Source organism: Tauraco erythrolophus, chromosome 7, assembly GCF_009769465.1.
Source record: "Tauraco erythrolophus isolate bTauEry1 chromosome 7, bTauEry1.pri, whole genome shotgun sequence".
Lineage (NCBI taxonomy): Eukaryota > Metazoa > Chordata > Aves > Musophagiformes > Musophagidae > Tauraco > Tauraco erythrolophus.
The window spans coordinates 24,037,346-24,055,238 of record NC_141471.1 but is presented as its reverse complement, the minus strand read 5'-3'; the positions used below and the strand labels follow the sequence as shown (position 1 = coordinate 24,055,238).

At 45.1% G+C, this 17,893-nt stretch overlaps 1 protein-coding gene across 1 annotated transcript in view; it reads right to left on the bottom strand.

Annotated features, from left to right (window-relative positions):
• Positions 1 to 10,285, bottom strand: part of FAM171A1 (family with sequence similarity 171 member A1) — an 89,124-nt gene extending 78,839 nt beyond the window's left edge. The window contains exon 1 of the mRNA XM_086614936.1: positions 10,192 to 10,285. Within this exon, the coding sequence (XP_086471062.1) occupies positions 10,192 to 10,285 (94 nt within the window). The remainder of the gene's footprint in view (positions 1 to 10,191) is intronic.
• Positions 10,286 to 17,893: the final 7,608 nt, after the last annotated feature.

The window sequence follows — 17,893 nt, the reverse complement described above, 5'->3', positions numbered from 1 at the left end:
GTCCTCCCACAAAGGCGCCCTGCAAAACAATGAAAATACTGCTCTCATTTCAAACATCTGTGTTCCTGGCTCCCGTAAATCATACATCATGAACCTAGAGACTGGCTCAAACTTAAGTTATTTGCCAGGACCTCAACTGCAGCACCACACGCTGAAATAAGCTGAGTTGCAAGAATACTCTGGGTACTAGCCGTAAAGCTAAAAAAGCAAGTATAGTGCTGTGCTTCGCTGTGTCTGTCAACATTATTACCACAAGTAGCTTTTCAAACTACCGTAATATTTGTCCAGGTCAGCATGCTACTCAGCAGGTTTCAGAACTTGCCAGGAGCACAATTCAGAGGGAAGCAGAGAGACCAACTGTTGCTCCCATCTTGAGCTGATGCCACCCATTCTGCAAACACAATGTCGTGCCTGGACAAGTCCATCACCCCGCTGCCCAGCGATGTGTTCCCACCCTCATCTGCCTCACCTCCTGCAGACGATCAGTCATGTCTCCAGAGCTCCTGGACCCATTTATTTCCCTAGCAATGCTTGCCCAACTCGAACAGAAACAAGAAACACCCATGAACCCTCCCTAGCAGGCTTTCCTGCCGGTCTGCAGCAAAAGCACTCCAAGCCTTTCAAGATACGAGACGGCCAACACAGGGACAGAAGGAGTAAGGGTAGGATAAGGAGTGAAAACTTCTTATCTCTCCGCAGACACTCTAATCTAGGAGACATCAATGCAGAAGTGCAGTAACTAAGGAAAGCAAGGCAATTATCTGGAGGAAAGTGGGAATTGCTCTGGCTGACAGACAGTTCAGAGAGGAGTGATCAGGCACTATTGGGCGTCATGTGCTAATTACACCAAATAGTACATTCACGGCTAGCTGACAAAAGTTACTCCACCAGAATGCCATGCTGAGCGCCCAGTACTGCCCTCCACTTTTCTTCGGCATTTAAATGGGCCAAAATGCATCATTTCCTCTCCAGTCATCTGGGACATCCGGAGATCAGAGAAAAGATGACTCGGGTACTAACCCATCTGTTACTCTTCAACTGGGAGAAACACTCCGGAGCACTACACCTCACAGCTCACTTGAGCTGAAGCTGTGGATGAAGCTGTTTAAACTACCATGCAGGGTACAAACTGGAGTATCTGAGGCAGGGACAAAAACCTGTCCTGGTAGAGACAGAGACGGCCACAGCTGAAAGAATCTCAAATCAGTACCTAGGTCCAGGTCTGCCAGTATTCACTGCTCTAATGTAGTTTTTCCATCTACTGTAGGCAAATTAGGTTTCAAGAAATTCTTTACGCTTTTTCTTTGAGCAATGGGGTGGTATCACATTTTCAGACAATAGCCATCTCCTTTAAGCAGTAACTTTTAAAAGAGTTAACTTGCTAAATGTTGTGCCCTACATCTTATGTTGTAGCTGTACAAACAATTTAATTCTGCATCAACTGGCGCTGCTGCCATGAAGTCCTTGTTTTCCCTTATCAGCTCCTCTCGGCCCTTTGCTCCGCACCGGCAAGAGCATTCGTCTAATTCCTGATGAATGCAACTGGGGAAATGAGCCAGGTGAAGACTGAACTGGTGCATACAGGAGCTTTCAGTTGGATAACTTCCTTGATCTGGTTTACCACACTGCTACATAATTGCCAGTAAGAGAAAACAGACAAAGGTGAGAGTAACAAAGCAGCTAAATCCAGAATAAATCAACTCTTGGGAATACAAAGCTAATTAAAAACATGGGGAAAAAAAACACGTAGACAAGCCCAAGCAACTCTGCCAGCCTCCTTACCTGCTTCTAAACCTTTCTTCTTGTTTATTTACTCTTGGGAGTGAAACACTTAGACTTGTAAGCATAACGCTACAAAGACAAATGGTTTAGAAATGTAAATAGACAATAACTGTTATTTGAGTCTTGAGAAACTCAAGATAATCCAGCCAGATAATCCAAGAGTATGTGTTCCTTCACATAGCTTATTATGTGGTATATATTCAGTAGCTCTAAGGCTGAGCCAGAGGGCAACACTGTGCTTATGAAACTTCCAGTTACAGCGTCTGAGGGAAGATTCATCTGACTAAATGGCAGTACAAACAGCTCTGTCTAGGCTGCCATGCTAGCCAGTGGAGATCCACACAGCACAATTCATCTGACCAAACATGCTTACTCGAGGTGACAGCAATGACACTCAGTTCCATTAGCTGAAAAGATTAGATCTTCATGTCTGTAAAAGGACCGTGGATGACTAGCTGACATGTCGACACTTGCAGACTGCAGACACCCAAGTCAGGTGAGATGCCTCCTACCCTGGATGAGAATTGCACACCCCCTTGCATGAGAAGTCTTACATTCACATAGGAAGTACAGACTGAGAGACGAGATGTTTGGATCTTAACCTTTCACTTTGCACAACTGTTCACATTATGGTGGAGAGCAAGAGGGCTGGACAAAACTGCTGATACCTTAATTTCCTCCCAACAGCGGTCCAAATACAGCTTTTATCTTAATTTGTTGTTGCTTTACTATCAAGCAAGCCTGACAACAACATCTGAGAAATGTTTGTTGCTGTATCAGTATATGTCCTGGCTTATAAAGGATAAAACCCACCTTTTTCTCAGTAACGGAAATCACAAAGGTGGGATGAAACAAGAGGGAGCTCCCAACACTGTCATCACCTCTGTTAAAGCCTTTCTTCCTTGTGTAGAAGTTAACAAAGCAGGAGTACCTTATGCCTCTACCTCTTATTTATCTCAGCATTTACTGTCAAGGTAAGCTTTCCTTTACTGTTAAATATTGCTATTGTATTACTCACACCTACACAGTCCAGTAGTTCTCAGCACTTTTGCAGCTAGAACTGTAAGAAAACTGGAAGCATTTTGCACCTTATTGGATTCAGCTCTTTTGTTGCCCTCAAGCCAAAAGGATGCTGCTACTTCCTTCCCTTTCACTTCCCTCCATGCCCCATTTCCTCCCTGCTAACTGCAATTGCTGCTGTGTATTCTCAAAGCCTGCTTCCCACAGGGCAGAGAGGTTGAGGGTGGCCCCTCAAGAGTCACCGCAAGTCCAGCAGGGCTTATGTGGGGGGCCCGCTCTACTCTTCTGTGCTCTTGCCTCCCCATCTGAAAAACAACCATTACAGCAGCACAGCAGAGTTTTCCAGGGTGCAGGTTCCTACTCACAGTGACAGGGAGGCTTCACCTCCTGGTATGTGAGGTGTACAGATAATGGATAAAAGACAGGACTTCTCTCCCTAGTATGCATCCACAGCATGGCACTGGCAGTCACAGCTCACAGAAATGCAAAAGCTAAGTGTAGGAACAATTAAAATATAGCTTCAGTGTTGGATTTCCAGGGACTTTTGTGCCCTGACTGCACAGAGACCGCTTCTATTCAAAACATACTTTATACCCACAGCAGTTCTGTTTAAATATAACCAATCCCCCAAGTAGCTAGTGAGGGAGCCAAATTTACAAACTATACTGTACATAATGAATTTTTCTCTCAGATTGTCTCAAGATCTGTTGCTGTTCAAGGTAGCAAAAAGGTGACATGGGTATATCTGAGCCAGAATATTGGCATTATACATGAAATGAAAATGTAGCTCTACATTGAGATATACTTACATGCTACTTCCAAGGGCTCAGACTTGCCATTATGTCAAATATGATCTTGTCTAAATATTTTAAAGTGAAAGATTCAATGCCTTTATTAAAAGCAACAAGAAATTACAGTATGTTCACATTCTTATGGCTCTGTATTAACAGACATATATGTATCTTTCCAGTTTCCAATAAAACTAAAGATGGTGTTTGTAAAAAGCATGTGTATAATGCTTATTACTGATGCACAACAAGCCAGATATTACATTAACGGAAAACTTAATGTAAACCAGCTTACAGGAAAACGTTTCTGGAATTTCTGAAGGAAAAAAAAAAAGCAGCACTCAGTTCTCTTTGGTATTTCTCAAACCAAAATATTTTAGCATATATTATTGGCGTGTATTATATTTAGCATTATGAAACTCATTTGTTCTAGTAAATACAACCCTTTACACAGGCTCCTTGCTTCCCATATTTGTGCTCTCTGACAGGGAAACATCAAAGCCACTGAGACTGGTGGGAGAGGCACAATACCGACAGCGCAGTTCTCTCAGAAGTTGCCTTTCTTCATATCTAAAGGCAGGACTGATACATACTGGAGCAAGGGAAAAATCAATCCTACAAAAAAACGCATCTTGCACAAGGTAATCAGCATACACGGTAACAGAAATACTGAAAGTGCATACTTTGATTTCATGCTGCAGGTATTTTGGAGAGATTATTTAGTTTGCCTTTGGCTGACTGAAAAATAACTATCTCCCTAAATTATAAACTCAAGGTATACAACAATTATATTGATCAAATGTACCAGAGTAACTTGAGATACGTGGAAAAGAAGCATCGTTCCCAACCATAGTGCCATCCAACAGCCAAATTTCAAGCAGGGTTGTTAAGAAATGCCATTAAAGCTGAACCACCAAGCTGGCAGGTACTATGCATATCTATACTGACGCGACCTACGCATCGAGTTTCCTTGCCATGCATTTTCCTCTCAGTTTTCCTCACGCACCGAGACTGCGGCTAGTCATTGTCTACAGGAGACAAGAGTGAAAAAAAAAAAATCAATTTGAAGTTTGTATTAACAAGAGGCAGAGTGACATTTCTGCTTCTCCATGCACCAAAACCATTGGAGATTTCTTCAGTTTTCCAACAAATCTAAAAGCACAATCCTCCTGCCTCCCCAGCACACAAATACATACACTCAGACTTCTGTTAAATTAACAAGCATACAGTAAAACTGCATTTCATTGCTACCAGAAACATCTCCTGTAGAGAGAGGACTGCCATTTGAAACCATTCACTTGGCCAGAAGTTGGCACAGAAAGCAGCCATCCCTAAAAATGTCATGAACCAGGTTCTAGTCCCGAGCAGTAAGAGGTGTCAGTATGAGGTTTAAAGAAAAAAAAAGTCAAAAGAAAAGGAGGAGGGAGAAGGTTGTTTTAACCTTTGTGTTAGGTAACACATGGCAATTAACACCGTCTCAAGACACAAGTAGGCAAACGACCACCAAGGAAAACCAGCAAGTGAATTTGCTCTCACTTGACAAGTGCTTACACACATTATTTAGGGTAAGTTGAATCACTTACTGCAAGGTATTACAAGTCAAAAGGGCAAATAAAGTGCCTAGCAGAAAAAGACTGCAGTTCTAAACCCTCAGCTCACCTAGGTAACTTGTTCATTTGGCCCTGCTGCTGACAGGGAGAAATCGGTTACTAGGCATTTGCAGACATTAGTAGTTCAAGGTAAACATGAGAAAAGAAAAAAAAAAAAAATCTAGTGCTTACCTGGATCTGATAACCAATAAAACCAACGAACACCTCATCCTCGTTAAGATTTTACAATACTATCTAGAATTAAGTAAACAATTTGGTCCTCCACCAAAATAAAACAATATCTTTTGTACTGTTTTAGAGCAATTTCGCTTCTACTCTTATGAGTCCATTTGCGGTTTCAATTAAATAAATGTTTGCATTTGAAGGACATTAGTAATTTGCAACTGATTGAAAAGAGACAGCATGGCAGTGCAAGATGAAAGAGCGAATTACTTTATTTCTGCATCATCTAAACTTTACCATCATGGCTAGAAATGCAAGCTTGGGATAACTGGCTTTAAAAAAAGCCAAGAACTTGAGGGTCTCCTCACAGCGGTTACTGTGCTGTCCAGAAAAGAAGCCTTTACAAAATGTCCAGCTGAAATGGTTGTGAAATTAGCTTGCACAATGGCAAGTAATGTAACGGCTGTTCGCAGGCAGGCAGGCAATTCCAAAGAGCAGCATTCGAGCATCAAGCCTCCTGTCCTCCATGCACACAGGAGAAGATACTGTAGATTCTGACTAAGCAACAACAGCTGAACTTTTATTCACCATCATGCTAAAGAAAAAAAAGTATCTGTCTGATCTAATCCCGGAATTATGAAGGTTGGATATCCTGATTGTTTTAATCTACCAGTAGGCTAGTCCTTGAACTAGGTGTTAAGTATTACTCAAATGTTATTTTATTATTCATAACTTCTTAGTTTTGAACAACTAATGAATACGAAGACCAATGATGACATGCATTAAAACCAATACCCGCTGCAGTAGATGAAAGTCACACAGGAGTTCTGCACTACAACACAATATCTAGGATTTCTCTTAAAAGAGCCTCCCTAGCATCTGCTAATGAATAATCATAATCTTCAATCACGAAGCAAAGTTTACAGGTGACAAAGAAATTTAACTCCCAAATTACACTAATTTTGCTTACATTCTCCTTGGGTTAGTGTTACCTCTTCATGTAACTCTTAAATTCCCATTTGTCAAGGCTCCCCAAGTTTAAAAGGGATCTGTTTGTATGAAAGAGACCTCATTGAGACCTCACCTGGAGTATGAGACCTCACCTGGAGTACTGCGTCCAGTTCTGGAGCCCCCAACATAAGAAGGACATGGACCAGTTAGAGAGGGTCCAGAGGAGGGCCACGAAGATGATAAGAGGGCTGGAGCACCTTTCCTATGAGGACAGGCTGAAAGAGTTGGGGCTCTTCAGCCTGGAGAAGAGGAGGCTCCGGGGTGACCTTATAGCGGTCTTCCAGTACCTCAAGGGGGCCTACAGGAAAGATGGGGAGAGGCTATTCAGGAGGGCCAGTTGTGATAGGACAAGGGGTAATGGTTTTAAAATAGAGGGAGGTAGATTCAGGTTGGATATTAGGAAAAAATTTTTTACCATGAGAGTTGTAGAACACTGGAACAGGTTGCCCAGAGAGGTGGTGGATGCTCCATCCCTGGAGATGTTCAAGTCCAGGTTGGACGAGGCTCTGAGCAACCTGATCTAGTTGGAAATATCCCTGTTCCTTGCAGGGGGGTTGGACTAGATGACCTTTGAAGGTCCCTTCCAGCCCTAACCATTCTATGATTCTATGAAAGGAACTCACTGTGTATTTTGTCTGTACCCATCAGACAAGTCACCAATTCCCAAAAGTAATGCAGCTTAAGGATTGGTTTGGGTGGATTTTTTTGTTGTTGCTTGTGTTTTTGTTTTTGTTTTTTTTTTAAAGCTAAATTTCTACACTCTCATTTCAGCATTAAAACCAATTTAAGTTCTGGAATACCTGATAGAACAAATAAAAAAAAAAAAAACACGAAGTGAAACCAAAAAGCCCCACAACTATAATTCAGTCCTCATCTGAAACACTTGTCAGGTTTTAAGTATTTGAGATAACTTAAATAGGTAAAGCCTTACCAATCCTAAGATGTACCTTCATGGACTTCTAACAACCTCACTGCTGGGGCTCTAAGCATCAACATTGACAAACATTAACAACTCAACTGTGTCAGTTTTACCATATTAAAGAAAATAAGTTACTGAAACTTACAGGGTACCTCTGTGACTTTCAGAGGCCACAACAGATCTGCATAATGAATGAAATAAGGTAACAGCATGCCAAAGTAATCCAATTTTCTAAACAGGGTGCTAAATGCAGAGCTTAATTACCAGTACTTTCCATATTCACGAATTATGTAATCAGTCTGGCACAATTTGAAGCTGGGACCGTCTGAACACAGAGCTGCGAGCAGTGAAAGGGAGAAACACTCGATGCAAAGCATCGCTCCTCATCTCTTCCTTAACCAGAATACTGACCACAAATCACACCTTCAAATAGCTCGAAATCCAAGACCTATCTATTTGGTCTGTTAACACAGGCACGGAATATCTTAACTGAATCTTGTCTAATCTGTCCCACCGTGAGGAGGATTCTCCAATCCAGTCTCTTCTAACCTGTCCAAGAATATTGAAGCTGAAGCAATTACTCCCTGATGGCATCCTCTGGCTTTCTCACCTCCACCTTTATTCCAATTCCTTGGTTTTTCACTAGTCTCTTCCCAGTCTTAACGGGAAGCCAGTCATCTGCAAACAACCCCAAACTTCGGCAATGGCCCTTTGCCTGTAGCTACAACTATCACCACAGTGCTAAAAGGGCAGGAGGGTTTAGGTTTTATAAACATTTAGCACTTATGGTGCTCAGTATACAAACAAGGAATGTGCCTGGTACTAAAACTCTTTCCCTAGAAGATGTTCACACCTGATGATGAGGAGCTTACTCAAGGCCACAAGCTGGCATTGCATAAACTTTCAAAAAAAGATTCATGGCAAGTAGCAGGTAACTGGTGAGCAGAATACATTTCAATATGAGATTAGCTCTACATATCCACTTACTGACGTACATGTCCGAAGAGCAAAGATTGGGCTCCTAATTAGATTTTGAAAACAATGCTATCTATGAAAACTCAGATGTTCTTACATGGAAGATGAAATTAGACCCTTCTATTTAGACAGAAATATTCTCTACTCACTGACATAGCTGCTATTACTTAAATAATCAGCTATCAGGCCTGATATGGATGTAGCAGCTATAGAAACGAGTCTTTCCAGATACTAAGAATTGAGCTTGACAATAGAAGATAAGCTCGACGGGGCAGTTGAAAGGCACTAATTCTGCCAATACCTCACCATTCTGATCACATGTACAAAAGATTTTCCAAGTGATACGGAAATTATGATAGATTTTGATACCTTGGTATCTGAAGTGCTAGCTTCAAGGGATGAATACAGTTCTGTTTTTCTGGCATGCTTATCAATAAACTCAGCATTGTCCCAAGTTTATTGGCCCTTGAGTTATAGTTTACTACTACTTATTCCAACTGCTATAGTTCTGTCATTTAAAAAAGGCAGAATCTGACATTATCTGTCAGATTGCCTAAGTGTGGTAGATTTTGCTGCAAGATATCAATACCTTTTGAATACTCTGTACGAGAGCACAGGCCCACCTATATCTTACTTCATATGATGCAAATAACAACCAAAAATGGTTACTTTTAACGTTTTCCTTCTGGGGCAAGCATCACTTACTGATTCTTCCCAACGTGCAAGACAGGAAAGCTTAGAGGAAACAGGACATAGCGTGTTTTTCGTGTGGTGTGCTTCCATCTCGCTGCAGCAGGAAGGATGCTGCCAACCCACCGCCACAGTCTCATCCCAGATGACACATTTAGCCATTTGACAACACAAGCCACGAGGCTTACACTGACCACGGGGGAGGGTACGTCTCCTCTTAGCACGTTTCACAGCCTAAGGTAGACAAGTTTTCTGCTTCCCTACGTGGCTGTGGCCCAGGCAGGCGTCACGCTGCCACAAGGTCCCTGCCGGAGCCCGGCCAGAGGAGGCCAACAGACAAGGGGCTGCCCTCCACACCGAAAGTACGGCCGAGCAGGGCACAGGGGAGCGTCTCTCCCTGCCATGTTCCCACACGGGGTGAAGGCTGGAGGGCAGGTGCACCTCCCTGCCGAGGGGACACCTCACCCCGGCACCTGTAAGGATGAGGGCAGAGCAGCCCGCGGCAGGACCGCGGCCCGGCCCAGGTGTCGGGGGAGCCGCTGCCCCGCTGCGGCTTCTGCTCCCGCCTGAGCGAGGACAGAGGGGGAGGACGGCCCTGCCGCCGGGGAAGTATCTCTCCCCGGCTGCCGAGGGGCGCAGCGGCCGCCCGGCGCCGTGACAGGCCCCCGCCCGGCCGGCGGGCAGCCCACCGCGCCGAACAAAAGGCCCGGCCGAGGCCCGGAAACGTCCCGGGGCGGCGGGCCGAGCCGTGCTGCCAGCCCGGGGGGCGAACCTGCAGCCCAACGGCCCCACACGGCCGGGGTCAGAGCCTGCAGCCGCCGGTGCCCCTCAGCCCGCCTCTCACCGCCGCGTCGGGCCCTGCAGCGAGCACGGCGGGGGGGAACCAGGGGAGAAGGACGCGATGCAACAGCTCCGGCGTCGCGGAGGGAGGGGGCAGCACAATGAGGCCAGCGGCAGCCCCTGCCCCTTCCGTTAACAAAAGCTCCCCAGCCCCGGGCTTGCCTCCGCCGCGGGGCTTCCCGCACCACCCCGGGCCTGGGTGAGGGTCCGCAGCGGGCGGCGCCCCCGCTGCGACCCGCGGCCGGTGGGAGGCGGGAGGGGTCACGCATCGCCGCCCCCCCATCCACAGCACGGCCTGCCCCCAAGTTTGCTGCCGCCCGCACAATGCAGCCCCCCGCCACCCCGGGGGCCGCCGCACAAAGCGGACCGGTCCCGCCGCCCTTCCCGCACCGACCTTGAGCCGCCTCGGGCGCCCCTAAGGTTTTGGTCACCGCCTTCCACACGTTGCAGCCCAGCAAGCAGAGGAGAAGCGCCGCCGACCTGCTCATTTCCACCCGCCGCCGCCAGCCGCCGCCAGGGAGGGAATCGCCGCCGGAGCCGCTGCCCGGAGGAGGAGGAGGAGGAGAAAGAGCCGCATCAGGGGCTGGCCCGCTCCGCGCCTCCCTCCATGTTGCCGTGCGCTGCCCCTCCTGCTTTCTCCGCCTGCTGCATTGTCGTCCCGCCGCTGCGCCCCGGCCTCCGCGTCCCGCGCCGTCCCCCCGGCCGGGCGGGCGGCGGGAGAAAGGAGAGGCGAGAGGGCTCCGCGGCCCCGGCTACCTGTCTGCGTTTATTTTTAAATTTCCCCCCCACCTCCTCCTCCCCTTTTAATTTTTACCCCGGTCTGGCGGCAGGGGCAGCCAGGCTCCGCCGCCCGCTCGTTAACCCTTTCGGAACGCTCCGTTCGGCGCGGCGGGCCCGGTGGGACAGCGCCCCCTGCCGGCCGCGCCCCGCCCGGCCCTCCCGACCCGCCGCGGGGCGAGGGGCCGCGGCTCCCCGGCGAGCTGCAGGGCTTGCCGGGCGGGCTCGCCGGGCCCCGCCGAGCCTCATCGCTCCGCCAGACCGGCTGCCGCCCGGGGGCAGGCGCGACCCCGGCGGGCAGCTCGTGTGTCCCGTGTCTCCCCCCCCGCCAGGTGCTGCCGCGCTTACCTGCCGCGGGGGGCCGGGGCCGGGTCCTGCCCGGCCGCACCCGCCGCCCCCTCTCTCTCTCTCAACGGCAGCAAAATGGCCTCCTCGGTGGTAGGGTCCCCCGCCGCGGCGGATCGCTCGCCTTCAGCCGCAGCCCAGCGGGAGGGACGAGGGGGGAGATGGACGTGGTGGCTTATAATGTCACGGCTGAGACGTGTCGAGTCACAGGGTCCCCGCGGCACAGCTGCCGCACACGGCCCCCCGACCCCCGCCGCTCATGTATTTAAAGCGTTCGTTTTGTCGTTTTTTTCTTTAAAAAAATAAGGATAACCAAAGAGCAACAGAAAAGGCATCCATCTGCTGTCGTTTACGCAAAATTGTTTAAAATACGCTGTCGCGAACCGCACAAGGAAGGCAAACTGTGAGGTCGGAGCGCTGGCACTGAAGGCCGGGTCAGCCGCGGCTCTGCCGGGGGCTCGCAGAACCCCGGGGACGTGGCAGCCTGGCGGCCCCGGCTGCTGCACCGTACCGGGCGTGACAGAAGCAGCGCCGTGGGAACTGTAGCAAGGGCAGGGGCAGTCTCCCCGGGGGCTTCCTCACTGGTGCGTTTTGCACCATCCGTTAAGAGCATCATCCCTTGGTGTACTTCTCTCCAGGCCAGCGGAGACAGAATACAGGGCCACAGCACTCACTCCTCTCTTCCCCTGCTCTGCTGAGCATTATCCTTCCTAGGGGAGGGAGAACAGGCACTCCTCATGTTTCCTCCAGCCCGGAGACTGCTGCTACAGATGGCTATTACGGCAAGTCTTTACACAGCTGTGCAAAGCAAAGCCTCTGCCCCACCAGCTCACCGATTTCCCACGATCTGCTCCCAAATGCTGCCAATGCTTCAGTTTGTCTGTAAGGCTGAAGTTTGTACACCTAAAAGTTTAATATCTCACAGGAGTGTCTTAAAGCTCCAGGTTTTGTTTGTAACACCCATTTTAAAATTAAAACTGCCATAAAAATGCAATGCGTTATACATTTATTTTTAGAAAGCAGTACAGTTGTTTGCTTTGTCGCTTCAGTATTTGACCACAGTAGCTATACCATAAGCTACAGGTTGTTCCTTTTATGAATTTTATGAAATTCTTGTGCCCTAGAAACATTAAGCCTGATTTTCCAGTTTCTTTTCAGAGACACTTCAATTGATTTACAAACAGCATAGTTTACTCTGGTTTTACTGTTAAGTTATTCAAATACATTTTCTGTCAGTTGATAAATACAGTGTAGACACTGCAACTTCATCTTTTTATCCTGAGAATTTAGAGCATTTATTTGTAAAGCTCGGTCCTGTAAGAACAGTAGGTACAAAAAGGCTATTCAGTTCACAGAGGAGACCAAATGAGCAAATACAGATCATCTGATCTTACTCCTGCTTGTCATGAAACAAAGATTTCAATATTGTAAGCTCATCTCATGTCTAAAGTTATCATGGACCAACCATAATCTGAAGAGCCCAGTGGATTTATAACAAAACTGATCAAAGTTTAGGGCCTGTTAGTGACTGCGAGGCAACTCCTTCGTACAGAAAGAAGGCTGGCCACGTGGTAAATAATCACACATTACATAGCATCTTTTTTGAGATCCCACTTCCCTTTCGCTGGGTGTCCATGGATTTAAATTAGTATAAATAAGATGAGCTCATAGCTAGAAACTGATATAAAATCTATTTCTGTCTATAAGGAAAGGTAGAGCAATTTGTTACACAGAAAAATATACATTTTCCTGACTACAGTTGTATTATTTTCACAGAAAACAGATACCATGGTCTTTCCAACATCAGTGGATAGCATATAATGATTGGAGCTGGAAAAGAAATGAAATATTGCACTGAGTTTTGCCTAGAATTTACATTTAAGAACGCAGAAGGCAGTTTACATAGGCCCTTCCCTTAATCATCTTTTACAAAAATAGAAAATTTTGCTTTACCACTAGTAAATAAATGGTTTGTTTCAAGACTCAGTTTTGGCTGCGTTTGCTCACTTGACCCAATATGCAAGGGATTTACAGTTCAAGCAAAGGATGGTTCCTAATTCATACTACAAGCTACAGGCATATGAAAGGTTAACTTTTCATTGTTGCCTTTTTCCTTCAAAGAAGAAAGAATCCTTCTTAGGGCCTCTCACCATAGGACTTCCCCCTCTCCGGTGGCTGTGCATTGGGAACCGCCACAACTCACTGGAGTTACAGACTGCTTTGGCCTTCCTATACTGTTTTGCTACCTAACTTGAGTAAGCTGCCTTAAAGTTATGAAATTCCACTTTATCAGGTTGATGGTCTCATAGCTTTTAGGTTTTATTTAGCCTGGGAAATATAACTCACCTATATGGATTCCATGACTAAGGGATGTCATCATATAACATCTACCGCTTCACAAAAGCCAATTAAACGTGAAGAAAGGATAAAAGCTTTTCTGGAAGGGTTTATTCACAAATATCTTATTTTTAAATTACGTAGGAGTTAATACCTAGATCTTAATATTACAATATCTTATCTAACAGTAACATGGCAGAGGATGAAAAGAAAATTCATATTTTTTCATCATATTCCCATGAATATTTTGACCTACCAAAGTGAGGTGTGGATACCTGATCCTAAATAGACTATGCAGGTTTTGAAAACACGAGCTATATATAATACCACACACTGCCTACATTAGGCCTCTTTATTTCAGCCCAGATATACTTGTAGACTATACTGGGCACACAGGGCTTGTCTCCTTCCTGAATAAGCTAAATTTACATATGTAATTATGTGGTAGCACTCTCATAAATGCACCCATTCATGTCATGAAACTAAGCTATTCCTCCAAATAGCTTCTCCTGAAATGATCTTTTCTTCCTTGCTTCAGTGAACACTGAAGTATCTAACACTGACATATTGATAATGCCATTGATTCCTGGACGAACACTCCCTGTGACACATGGGATAGCTCATGTCTTAGAGCTCAATTCAAATCCTCTTCAAACTTAAGCAAATATCAGTTATACCCCAGTCACATTTTCATGCTTTGTTTGCTGATACCCATTGGCTAGACACCTTTAAAGAAAAAAAAGAGCCAATTTACTGCAGCCTGAGTAAACACCACAGGAGAGGTGTTGGTGAATAACATTAATACAATAATATGACCTAAGTCAGGCTCTAGTGAGAGCCTAGCTCTGACTCTGGTCATACATGAGACAGTGGTGTGCCCTTGCAGCAAAGAAGGTGAATGGTATCCTGGGCTGCATTAGACAAAGTATCGCCAGCAGGTCGAGGGAGGTGATCCTTCCCCACTACTCAGCGCTGGTGAGGCCACACCTGGAGTGCTGTGTCCAGTTCTGGGCTCCCCTGTACAAGAGACACACAGCTCAAAGAGTGCCTTGAAGAGTATATGGCTTGCTTTGAGGTTTAACTTATAGTTAAAATTTTCAATTTTCTATGACGAGTAGTTTCACAGACACTTTTGAATGGTATGCTGAATATGCTTAAGCAAAAATTTGTGCTAATTAGTTCTTTTCTCTTCTCTCTCACAACTTCTAGTACAGTTTTTCTGGTGGTATTACTTCCATGTACACAAATGTGAATTATGAAAGCAGTGCTCATACAGCCAATGCTAAATCTATAATGGATTAACAGTTAAATATTTTCTATATAGCAAGTGAATGCAGTGAACCAAGAGGTACAAATATTTGTAATAAAGATGTATCTCTAGCAAGCTATTACCTAATCTTTCTGGTTGGTGGGACTAGTTTGTGCATTTGAGAATGGCTTTGAAGCACTTTTATAATTTCTAGCGAGTCCCTGTTTACCAGTGCACAAGTTACTTTACATATGGAAGATCACACAAAACTAAATCTGAAAACGAAAAAGTGAATGTCAGAGTACAAAGCCCTGAAGATTATTTTGCAATGCTCCAGGTAAGCTGAGACAGCTACCGATTGTGTGGTCTTCAACATTTCACATGAAAACTGTAGAAGCTATTTAGTTCTGGATCTTTCAAAGAGAAAAGGAAAGTTTTACGGCTAGAACAACAATAACTTCCTATCCTTACCAGAAATCTAGCAGTGTCTGAGTAGGACTGTTGTTTCAGTGGTAGCCATGCTGAGTGTGGATACCAAAACATAATGCTATCTTTGGCATAAATATCTTTTACCCTGAAGATCTCAGATCATTTCAATATTGACATACCCATGCTGTGCTATTAACATGAAAGTCAACTAGTGCCTATACGTGCTTGTAAGGTAAAGAAATGTTTGCCTGAGCAAGACCTAAGTACTTGTTTACATAGGGAAGTCAGTGTGGAACAGTTACGTGTGAAATACCTCCCCATACTTGACTGCACACTAAATCCCTTGGTAGACAACTGGATGTGGACGAGCTCAAGGCTTCAATAATATTAGAGCCAAAAGTAGGTTTCACTGCCCTGTTTCTACAGTAAATAAAATAATCTTTATCTTGTGGGGGCTACCAGAATAGGACTAGGCTGAGATCAAAAAAAAATCTGCAAACATTGCCTGCCTAAAGGTTGCAGAGGAGAGGCTAGTAGGGAGTCTTGAACTCAAAATGACAGTTTTAGGAGGCTGGGCTCCAGCAGCTGAGAAAGGCCTGGGAGATAGTGGTAGATCTGAAGCAGAAATGAAAGGATGACTGAGGAGTCGATCGGAGAAAGAAGGATGAAGGAAAGGCTGCGTGGGGTCTGCAGAGCTTTGAGAGCTATGGAAGATCATCTGTGAGCTTATGCCTCTCCCTCCAGCATGATCTGTGCAGAAGATGAGCAGGTCCCTGCTGTCTTCCTTCCCAGATAGCTTCTCCCTCTTAGCAGAAAGAGCAGCCTCTGCTTCTGTCGAGGGAGATGACATGTGAAGGTGAAGAGCAGGCTCGGGGCCGAGATTAACGGAAGGCAAGAGCAGCACCAGGGAAGAAGTGAGAGTAGTGACTGCCTCTACCAGTAGACTGCAGACTTCCCTTTGAAGTGGCCACTGTCCCTCCCACCCTGGCCCTTCCCTTAGCAGGAACAGCAGCGAGTCTGGCCCTGTGCGTAGCTACAAATACTGAAGTCCATTTCTGGGCGCAATGAGCTCTGCTTTACCTCATTGGCAGGTGAGTTGTGAGGAAACATCTGTCCCTTACTGGGATGAATGGCAGCTCCTGTAGATTCCTGCCCCAGGCAGCTGCCTACATCAAAAACTAGTTTTCTTTGTTGACACTGTTTGTGCAAAGCCTCCTTAGAATAGCTGAGGCACAGTGTCTGTAATTCCCTGAAGACTGAAACAACTAGCTGAATGATACTCAATCTATCTTGGAAGAAGAAAAGGTCTGGACTGACCCTGAGGACTCTAAGGAGTTGAGGGCAGAGCTTTTAAAAAATGCTCGATATCCTGCTGTTCAGCGTTTCCCAGAGGGGAAAATGTAAGTCCAGAAACACTGTACAATAACCTCTCACTTCTTTGAAGCAACTCATACTTCTGCTGGAAAAACATTTGGTGGAAGCATATAATGAAAAAGGCTTCTGAACATTAGTTTGCCAGCCCACTGTAGAAATGCCAGTCCTGGTACCTAGATATTTCCCAGTGATAATACATGTACCAGCAAGCCAGGCATGGATACTTTCACTTGCTGCCACCGAGTTAGAGCAGAATATATTCAAATTTGCAGCAGCTGGAAGTCTCTCTTTCTAAAACATGGAGAGATGATAAAATCAACACTTGGGGATATGACCAAATAGTTATTTTATAAACTGAGAAGCTTTGTAAGTGCAGAGGACAGGCCAGTGAGGGTATATTGCCTTGTGTAAGCTTGTAAGGACAGCTTACTAACAACAAACTAGCACTAGGCTGAAGGGATTTCATTTAATTGAAAGACAAAATATTAAGATAGTACAAAGTTAGAACACTGACAAGCAAATCAAGGTCTCAGTATCTGATCGCAGATGGTCTAAAACAGAACTGTAGTTGTGATTCATTTTAGCCTCTGCCAGTTCCTGCTCATACAAACATACAAAACTTTAGTCTGGCTTAACGCTGAGAGGCTAAGTATACCCTTGTCTTAAGATTCGTTTCTTATATACCCAAAAACGTAGCACCATGTACAACGCATCAAGTGCACACACACACACACGAGCTGTTTTCCTTACTCTTTACTGCACTAATTTCAGATTTTCAGTATCACTAATACTAACTGTCCCATTAAAAACCAGACACCTCACCTCCTCCCATACCCAAAATGGAATTATTTAGCACATTTTGTGACTGGCAAGAGTTTTTTTTAACCTCTAAGGTAGTTATGTTTTCCAGCTTTTTCCTGAATTTCTGAAAGCTGAATTTAAAACAAACTACAAATATCTGAGTCCCAGATAAGCCCTGACTCTGAGAGCTAAGGATTTAGTAAGAACATCAACATAACAAAATTCCCAATAAATAAGAGAAGGTGACAACATTCATAATAGGGATTGTTATAAGGTTAACACAGACTATAACTAAGAAGAAGTTGTTATTCAGTTCAAAAATCCTTCTTTTCTCTTTTCTGTTATTTACGGCTCCATTTAGCTGAAGAGATGATTCTGTCATTCAGATATGAGCTAGGAGAACTTAAAACTTTCTCTGGAAAAGGCTTGATTTAAACTCTACTGGATACTACTTATGTGACTGTCTGAACTGCCCTAAAACTGTTATGATAAAACAAAAATTATGTCAGATACAAACAAACTCTTTGTGCTACAGCAAAGGATGACAAAAGCATTCCAGCAAAACAGAAGCTTTCTGAAGCGTCATTTTGGTGTTATACCTTACTAAAATCACTGTCTTCCCTAAAGCTCTTAATGACTAAATTTAAGAACTCTCTATTTAATCACTTTGATGAAATACACTCAAATCAGTTTAGATCCAAATTCCTCACCACTGAGTCACACCGTTGTCTCCCCCCAGGCCACCGCAGCAGTACAGCTCTTCTGGAAGTTGGAGATATGAACA